We start from the raw sequence: 10,000 nt of genomic DNA, 5'->3' as shown, positions 1-10,000 counted from the left end.
TGTGAGACTGCGTCTGAATGTGTCTTTCTATCTGTCTGACGACGTGTGTTGTAGATAAGATGCCTTATCACAGGCAAGTCAAGTGTTTGCAAACATATTGGGTGCATTTTGATCAATGTTTCACTCTAGCTACTGTTTATCAGTTCAATGTTGTAATGTTGTAAAGCAAAAAGTAAAAAAGCCCACAGAGGACTACGTTCAGAAACAACGCACGTCAGTTATGGTAACAATCTCAGCTCTACGGTAGCCATGACGGTATTGGCAACAAAGCAACCTAAAATCATCAACGAAGAGCTGAGGGAATACGCTTCACAGGGACCTCAAGGAAATGATCTAAGAAACGGTGATAAACCACTGAAATATCCACAGTCATCCGCCCCCAAATCAATCTTTATTAACTTGCGACATCAACACAACATCTGGAAACGTTTCACCTGCTAAAAGCACGAGCCTCGCCTCTCAAGGTATTCATCTCGGCTCGACGGACATATTTAAATGTTCTACAACACGTTGTTATGGCTACACTTGACCCTACTCTAGCATTTGATCTAGCATTTGACACATTCTAACAGGCTTGTCTGACATTAGTTATACAATATAGGAGGAGCAGGGTCAAGGAAATCATCTAAATTAATGTGTAGTGTTTTTATATGTGTAGTTAATGTGTAGTGTGCACTCATTTTGTGTCATAAACACTGATCTGTACTTTCACAGACTCTTACGCATGAATTTGACATCAAAAGGTCTTAAAATAGGGTTGTTTCTCTCAGGAAATGTGGATCCAGGTTTCCCCTTCTACATACCATAGTGCGGTGTACAAAACCAACGACATTTGGATTGGAATCACGGGCCGGGTAGGGACATCAGTGGTAACACTTTATATGAAGTAAAACTATGATTATAAGTATTTTAGTAATTTACAGTTTAGCAATAATACATCTGTAATACAACTGTAAAACCCCTGATGGGATAAAATTGTTTAACAGTTTATATGCATTTGGCATCTTTAAAATGTCACATTTCACAACTATAATATTCAACAGTGCTCTTATGAGACACAAGACCCGTACTTTTGTGTCTCCCCAAATTGAGTTTATTTTATTTAACCTTCATTTTGGAGTCCCATTGAGACCAAGGTCTATTTTACAAGGGAGACCTGCGTACGCACAATTTACAACCAGAGAACATTATAAAACACAATTAGGAAAAAAAACTAAAAACATTTGAGTTAAGATACTCTACTCGAGAATGAGATTGTGTCCATGTGTACAATCCGTCAATAATCTAAAGTCATAATCATAATGAAAGGAGTTTCTCCAGATTAGTAATTTTTAGTAAAATCTGGCGCCCACACGGCGATGCAGTGCGTCTGCACGCCCCCGGTAACAACAGATACTGAACCAAGGGGAATGTTGTCAGTGTGAATGTTGTGTAAACTCGGCAGTTAACCATGCAGCCGACGAACACCCTGATGAAGGCAGGACGAGCCTCAGACCAGGGGAGGCTGGTGGAGGAAGACATCAGAAAAACTGTGCATTACGACGAGCCCGTCCTCCGATTCCTACCTCCACCAACCTCCCCTGCTTCTGTACAAAACCATTCAAAAGCTTTCGGGACGATTAGACCTCTTATCTGGGCACTGGTCAGTGTCTAGTGTTGCAAAAGGGTCAGTTAGACCGCTAGAAATGCAATTTTGGATGTGCTGTGTGAGATATTTTCACTCAGACCACATGAAGGACGTGTGTGTAATACAGGTAGATGACTGAGGACCGTACAGACAGGCAGACAACATCAGGCATGATGATGTCACAGCGTCTTCATGTTCATGGGAGCGAAACCCACTGACCTTCTCTGCACACCACTTCACTACCACACAAATGTGTGTGTGTGTGTCTTTGTGTCTGTGTGTGAGTGTGTGTCTTTGTGTCTGTGTGAGTGTGAGTGTGTGTGTGTGTGTGTGTGTGTGTGTGTCTCTGTGTGTGTGTGTGTGTGTGTGTGTGTGTGTGTGTGTGTGTGTGTGTGTGTGTGTGTGTGTGTGTGTGTGTGTGTGTGTGTGTGTGTGTCTCTGTGTGTGTGTGTGTGTGTGTGTGTGTGTGTGTGTGTGTGTCTGTGTGTGTGTGTGTGTGTGTGTGTGTGTGTGTGTGTGTGTGTGTGTGTGTGTGTGTGTGTGTGTGTGTGTTAGACAGGGGTGAAGCATCAATTCCAGTAACAGTGACAATAAAGAGAGTTGTCGTATGTTTCAGTATGTCTCTGTCTTATCTCATGTCTGGCGGTGGATCGCTGTAGTAAAGACAGGTTAGTGGGGCACGGTGCTCAGAGGTGCTGAAGGAGACCTGTCAGACTGTACCAGAGGACACAGAGAGACCTGTCAGACTGTACCAGAGGACACAGAGAGACCTGTCAGACTGTACCAGGGGACACAGAGAGACCTGTCAGACTGTACCAGAGGACACAGAGAGACCTGTCAGACTGTACCAGAGAACACAGAGAGACCTGTCAGACTGTACCAGGGGACACAGAGAGACCTGTCAGACTGTACCAGAGAACACAGAGAGACCTGTCAGACTGTACCAGAGAACACAGAGAGACCTGTCAGACTGTACCAGAGAACACAGAGAGACCCGTGAGTTGAATTGAATAGAATAGAATGGAACAGAATGGAACAGAATAGAACTGTGATCTTCACCATCATTGTAGGTTTCAGTCAGGTTAAACATGTATGTCGTACTTACTGCAAATTAACCCTGTCCCTGTACAACATACAATCCACACATCTACAAATCAACTTCAAAATGAACGGGGTGTCCATTTCCCCCCCCTTTGTTTGTATATTTACTGTTATATGGGTAGACAGGACACCCCTGTACACTCAGGGCTACCACAGAACACCACAGACGGCCTGTAGATGCACATCTCAACCATATTACAGTACACAGCGGTGGCTTCTTGTTGTTGTTGATCAAACAACATCTCCGCCACGGCGTAGCAGGCCTCGTGCGTAACTCGCTACCAACATTACTCATGGTTTCGTATTCTGAGGAGGTTTGTGGTAGGCGCAGATATACCTGGGAGATGAATTTCAAAGCTGACATGAAACACAGAAGATTTCCACACATCAACCAACCAGGCCCCCGTCCCCCGCCTGTTTTACTACTATAGAGGTTGTGTACTCTGTACTGTAGAGAAGACAGACTAGATCATGTAGTGTGAATCATACTGTACTTTATCAACCGACCACAGATTTCTGTTGAAACAGTCTTTTACGAACCCTGAAACACAGAGGGGAAATAGTCGTGAAGATACAGCTTTTTAAGAGCTTTTAGCTTTCAGAGCTAATTATATGCATTATATGTGTCAAAGGTTTGTCCCTGTAGTCAACTGTTATCCTATTAAAGACCTAATGTTAGTTTGTAATCGACTATGATCCTATGAAGACCTAATCTTAGTTTATATTCAACTACAGTATGATCCTCAGACAGGCCTAATCTTAGTTTGTAGTCAACTAAAGTATGATCCTCAATCTTAGCCTAATTTTAGCCTAATCTTAGCCTAATCGTAGCCTAATTTTAGCCTAATCTTAGCCTAATCTTAGCCCAATCTTAGCCCAATTTTAGCCTAATCTTAGCCCAATTTTAGCCTAATCTTAGCCTAATCTGATTCCAAAGCTATGTTGTGTTGCTAACCTGCGTCAGCATGTTATTGATCATTTCTTCAGCCTCCAAAGTTTCCAACCCCTCCGCTTTTCTCCCCTCCGCCCCTCTCCGCCCCCCTCCGCCCCCCTCCCACCATCACCACTGATATCTTGTCAACATCCTAACTGTCGGCCAGAGATGGAAAAACACAAGTGCGAGAACCAGAGGCGTGGGATATTATCTATCAATCACAAGCCAGGAGTTCATCTACCTACACATCTCCACCAGCAGGCCTGTCTAGTGTTGATCTGTTCTCAGGAACGACTCACAACATAGGACCCATTTACATGAGGAATGGTTAATAACATGTTCATATATTTTGACATATTTAGAAACTCTGACTTGCTCATATGTGTTATTGTGGTCCTCTGTGGCTCAGTTGGTAGAGCATGGCGCTAACAACGCTTAGCTTGTGGGTTTGATTCCTGCTGGGACCATATATACTGAAATGTACGCACTCACTGCAATGTAAGTCTCTTTGGATAAAAGCGTCAGCTAAAATGGCAAATATCATCAATACTTACAAAACATTTCAAATCGAACCAAATACAATTGTTAAGCCTTCAAAAAGCTCCATATACCTATACAGACAATAAAAGAAAAAGAAAGAGTCTCCTTCATCCACCAGACATCTCTCCTCCACCATCTCCTCAACCATAACCATCTCCTCCTCCTCTCCTCAGCTCCCCTCCCTCCCTCCCTCCCTCCCTTCATCCCTCTCTTCTCTACGATGATCCGCGTCCACAACCCCCAGTACCCCGTGTTCCTCCAGCGGGCCGACGCCCTGCGCCGCTCCGGCGTGCTCTGCGATGCCGTCATCTCAGTAGCCAATCACACGTTCCGGGCCCACCGGCTGGTGCTAGCGTGTGTCAGCCCGGCGCTGGAGCGGCGGTTCACCCAGGACAGGGCCGTCCCCCCGACCCCTGACCCTCCACACAGACAGGTACAGGAGAGCAGATACTAAACCCTACCCTACCCGCTCAGATGCCTTCATTGATTCTTAGAATCATTTGAATAGCACGTAATAAACGTACATTTATCATGTAGAAATACATTTTAAAATGTGTGTCCTATGTACAATATTTTGTGTAGCTATTGGCATTTTTCTTTTACTAGTAGTTGATATTAATGTTGTATGATGTTAGAGCAGAGTAAAGGTTTTTTAACAACAAAGGTTTTTTATAACCTGATATGATGCTGAATGAAGCACCCCCCCCCCCCACACACACACACACACCCCCACACACACCCCCCCTCACACACACACACACACACACACACCCACACACACACACAACCATAGGGCCTCAAACAAGATAAAGCCGGCACTGTAAATGACCAATTTCTAACCGATACAACCCTGAACTGAACCACATGTCCCCAGGGGTCCGTGGCGGACCTGGACCCCCCTCAGCCCCCTTGCCGCCTGGCCATGGAGCACCTCTCCCCCCGGACCTTCCAGCAGGTCCTGGACTTCTGCTACAGCCGCAGCCTGGAGGTGCCTGTGGAGGACCTGGGGGAGCTGCTGAGGGCAGCCCAGCTACTGGAGATACCCAGCCTGGAGGAGCAGAGCCTGGGCCTGCTGGGGGGAGCTCAGCTGCTGGAGATACCCAGCCTGGAGGAGCAGAGCCTGGGCCTGCTGGGGGGAGCTCAGCTGCTGGAGATACCCAGCCTGGAGGAGCAGAGCCTGGGCCTGCTGAGGGGAGCTCAGGAGCTCAGGAGCAGAAACATGAGGGCAACCAAAGAAGAGATGGACATTATAGAAGAGAGAGAAACGAGAAAAGAGAGAGAAAGTACAGATAGGAGAGAAAGCAGAGACAACAGCAGAGAAATCAGAGAAATCAAAGAAACTAGAAAGATTCCAGAAACGAGAGAACGTCAGATTAGAGAGGAAAGAGAAGTCTACAGAGGTAGTCCCATCCAGGAGGACCCCCCAGCCAGCCCCCCCCCCGAGAGAGACCCCCCCCAGACCCCCTCCGTCCTGGACAGCCTCCCTCCCTCTGAGACTGTAATAGTGGTGGACTCCTCCACCTCACCCCCCCACAGGAAACGATTAATGACCCTCGCTCCCGCGGCTGTGACATCACTTCCTTCAAGAGACAGCGTCATAGCCACCGCTTCCACAGGCCACTCGCCTCACCCCTCTCCCTCCCCTCACCCCTCTCCCTCCCCTCACCCCTCCTCCTCCCCTCACCCCTCCTCCTCTCCTCACCCCTCCTCCTCCCCTCACCCCTCTCCCTCGCCTCACCCCCCTCCCACCCCTCACCCTTCTCTCTCCCCTCACCCCTCTCCCTCCCTCACCCACTCTCCGCGGACGTCGAGGATCAGTTGGCAGCAGGTCCAAGCCCTGAGAAAGATGGCCCAGAACTACAACTTCCTGTCTGGCCGCTCCCTCCACCCGTCCTCCCAGGCCATGGTTTCCTACCCCCTCCCTCTCTCCCTCTCCACCCCCCACTTTTACCCCCTGCTGTCCCCCTCCCTGCCTGCCCAGCTCCACAGCTCCGTCCTGGGCTACCCCGGCTTCCTCCAACCCTACCACAACCACCTGCTGGCTGGAGCTCCAGGACTGGGCGACCTGTTGAAGCAAGGCCTGCTGGGGAAGAGGGACCAGGTGGAGAAAGTTCTGATGGAGGGAGTGCCAGGGGAGGGCCAGAGGTAAGACAACAGGTCAAAGGTCACTTCATGTTTTATTATCGTTTGTGGAGTCGTGACAGCTAAGAAAAGTGAGTGATTCCAGAACTATAAATAGCAACTATGTTGCACTGCAAGCAGGATGTGTAAAAGTGCAAGTATATGTCAGTACATCACAGAATGCAACATAATCACTGTGACACTGTGACATAGAAATTCCGTTCTTGATTTCTCTCATCCTTTCCATGTTTTCCTCTGTACTGTGTGCGTAGTTCAGAATCTCCCTAATTTGCCTAAGTGTCACTAAGTGTCCCCCAGCCCCAGCCCCAGCCCCCAGCCCCCAGCCCCAGCCCCAACTCCAACCCCAGCCCCAGCCCCAGCCCCAGCCCCAGCCCCCAGCTCCAGCCCCAGCCCCAGCCCCCAGCCCCAGCACCAGCCCCCAGCCCCAGCCCCAGCCCCAGCCCCAGCCCCAACTCCAACCCCAGCCCCAGCCCCAACTCCAACCCCAGCCCCCAGCCCCAGCCCTCAGCCCCAGCCCTCAGCCCCAGCCCCAGCCCCAGCCCCAGCCCCAGCCCCAGCCCCCAGCCCCAGCCCTCTCCCCAGCCCCAGCCCCAGCCCCCAGCCCCAGCCCCAGCCCCAGCCCCAACCCTCAGCCCCAGCCCCAGCCCCAGCCCCAGCCCCAGCCCCAGCCCCAACCCTCAGCCCCAGCCCCAGCCCCAGCCCCCAGCCCCAGCCCCAGCCCCAGCCCCAACCCTCAGCCCCAGCCCCAGCCCCAGCCCCAGCCCCAGCCCTCAGCCCCAGCCCCAGCCCCAGCCCCAGCCCCAGCCCCAGCCCTCAGCCCCAGCCCCAGCCCCAGCCCCAGCCCCAGCCCCCAGCCCCAGCCCCAGCCCCAGCCCCAGCCCCAGCCCCCAGCCCCAGCCCCAGCCCCCAGCCCCAGCCCCAGCCCCCAGCCCCCAGCCCCCAGCCCCCAGCCCCAGCCCCAGCCCCAGCCCCAGCCCCAGCCCCAGCCCCAGCCCCAGCCCCCAGCCCCCAGCCCCCAGCCCCCAGCCCCAGCCCCAGCCCCAGCCCCAGCCCCAGCCCCAGCCCCAGCCCCAGCCGGATGTAAAGTGAGGTAAGTGAGACCGTTAGTTCGGGAGTTCTCCCCTCCTGCACTTTCTTACCACCTGAGTTTCCACTGTAGGTCGGTGTTCTGTTAACCCTCTCCTGCCCAGTGTTCTGTTAACCCTCTCCTGCCCAGTGTGCTGTTAACCCTCTCCTGCCCAGTGTGCTGTTAACCCTCTCCTGCCCAGTGTGCTGTTAACCCTCTCCTGCCCAGTGTTCTGTTAACCCTCTCCTGCCCAGTGTGCTGTTAACCCTCTCCTGCCCAGTGTGCTGTTAACCCTCTCCTGCCCAGTGTTCTGTTAACCCTTTCCTGTCTGTCTAGTTCAGATACAGTTAACCCTTTCCTGTCTGTCCAGTTCAGATAGACAGTTAACCCTTTCCTGTCTGTCCAGTTCAGACAGACAGTTAACCCTCTCCTGTCCAGTTCAGACAGACAGTTAATCCTTTCCTGTCCAGTTCAGACAGACAGTTAACCCTCTCCTGTCTAGTTCAGACAGACAGTTAACCCTTTCCTGTCTAGTTCAGACAGACAGTTAACCCTCTCCTGTCTAGTTCAGACAGACAGTTAACCCTCTCCTGTCTAGTTCAGACAGACAGTTAACCCTCTCCTGTCTAGTTCAGACAGACAGTTAACCCTCTCCTGTCCAGTTCAGACAGACAGTTAACCCTCTCCTGTCCAGTTCAGACAGACAGTTAATCCTTTCCTGTCCAGTTCAGACAGACAGTTAACCCTCTCCTGTCTAGTTCAGACAGACAGTTAACCCTCTCCTGTCCAGTTCAGACAGACAGTTAACCCTCTCCTGTCTAGTTCAGACAGACAGTTAACCCTCTCCTGTCTAGTTCAGACAGACAGTTAACCCTCTCCTGTCCAGTTCAGACAGACAGTTAACCCTCTCCTGTCCAGTTCAGACAGACAGTTAACAGTTAAGTTATGCAGCATTTGAGACCTGTGTATGTTAGCTTTGTCCAATGAAGTAATGGCTGTATTTAACCATATATAAAACATAAAAAACATAAACACAGTTCTATATTTACATTACATTACATCTACATTTACATTACATCTACATTTACATTACATTTACATTACATTACATCTACATTTACATTACATCTACATTTACATTACATTTACATTTACATTTATGGCATTTAGCAGATGCCTTTCTCCATAGCGACTTACAGCAAATACATTTGTCTAAGTAACTGAATCATCTATCCATCAGTCATAATAAGAAAAAGTAGTTTATGTAAATGTAGATTTTTTTAAATGTTTTTAGTATTATTATTATTTTTTATTATTATTTACAGGAGAGAAACTTGCACAGGGGGGTAGTGGGGATGAAGAGGTCTTCAGGAGGGAGTGGTTCTATCCAATTATCATCCTATGGGAAGCAACAACAGCATACCGAAGTCTTACAATGAATCACATATCGTAATCGTTTGTTCGTGATTCTGTATGAATTCCTCCTCACAGTCAGTCCTCTCTGGCGTCTGTCATGACCTTTAACCCTAAAGGTCAACTACGTCTTCTTTCTTCTTCTACTGTACATGGTTACCACGTGTCATGTGAGAGTTGACACTCCATGACCTCCTGTGGTTCAGATTGATTAGTTGCTTCCTCTTTTAGAATGGAGAGAAGTGAAGTGTAGTACAGTGGTGTGACATATTGAAGAGCACCTGTAGAGAATCTTCTATCTGCTACCAGGGTTTGTGGAGGGAAACCCCTGTTGCTCTCCCCTCCCCTGCAAACAGACGACTTGAAACACATTCAGATCCACCCACCGGTCTGTTTCAGTCCTGTTTTTAGAAACTGTCTTCTCAGGTCTGCATAATTGACACACACACACACACACACACACACACATACACACACGGCAAAATAATATTATTCCTCATTCCATTCCATGCATTACAATGAGCCCGTCCCCCGATTTCTACCTCCAACAGCCTCCCCTGGGGTACATGTAGACATTGTTCCAGTGTGTGTAGATCACAGAGATACACCCAGTAGGCCTGTATAGCCATCTATCTGACTTCCTCTCTCTCTCTCTTTCTCTCTGTCTCTCTCTCTCTCTCTCTGTCTCTCTGTCCCCCCCCCTCTCTCTCTCTCTCTCTCTCTCTCTCTCTCTCTCTCTCTCTCTCTCTCTCTCTCTCTCTCTCTCTCTCTCTCTCTCTCTCTCTCTCTCTCCTGCTCTTGATCTCTATCTGCTGTGTCCATCTCTTTCTGGGGGAGGGGAGGGGCGGGAAGTGAAGTGAAGTGAAGTGAAGTCTCACACGACTCCCTTTCCTGTTGCACGCGCATTTGACAGATTTACAGATTGTTTTACAGAAGAATCCGAGGCGGGGAGAGTGTGACACCTCCTGTGATAGTATGTGAGAGATTGCCAATATGGTGTCAGTCACTATGGTTTCTATAGCGTCGTATGTAGTGTAACACTCTACACGGGAGAGCCCCGTTTCAACATGATAACACGTTTATGGTACCTTTGTGGCACCTGTTCTCTTTCTCGACAGCCCTACGCTGTTAAAACCAGCATGTCTCAGGGAAAACATCCTGATGAAAGGCTACAGGC

General features: G+C 49.5%; 1 protein-coding gene across 1 annotated transcript in view; it reads left to right on the top strand.

The window, feature by feature from the left end:
- Positions 1 to 4,422: 4,422 nt before the first annotated feature.
- Positions 4,423 to 10,000, top strand: part of zbtb32 (zinc finger and BTB domain containing 32) — a gene marked incomplete at its 5' end in the record, with an annotated part of 11,979 nt that continues 6,401 nt past the window's right edge. The window contains 4 exons of the mRNA XM_083678533.1: positions 4,423 to 4,635; positions 5,077 to 5,427; positions 5,739 to 5,818; positions 6,015 to 6,347. Coding sequence (XP_083534659.1) covers positions 4,423 to 4,635; positions 5,077 to 5,427; positions 5,739 to 5,818; positions 6,015 to 6,347 — 977 coding nt within the window. The remainder of the gene's footprint in view (positions 4,636 to 5,076; positions 5,428 to 5,738; positions 5,819 to 6,014; positions 6,348 to 10,000) is intronic.

The sequence above is a fragment of the Argentina silus genome (genome assembly GCF_951799395.1).
Source record: "Argentina silus genome assembly, chromosome: 10".
Classification (NCBI taxonomy): Eukaryota; Metazoa; Chordata; class Actinopteri; order Argentiniformes; family Argentinidae; genus Argentina; species Argentina silus.
This window is presented reverse-complemented; position numbering and strand designations above follow the sequence as displayed.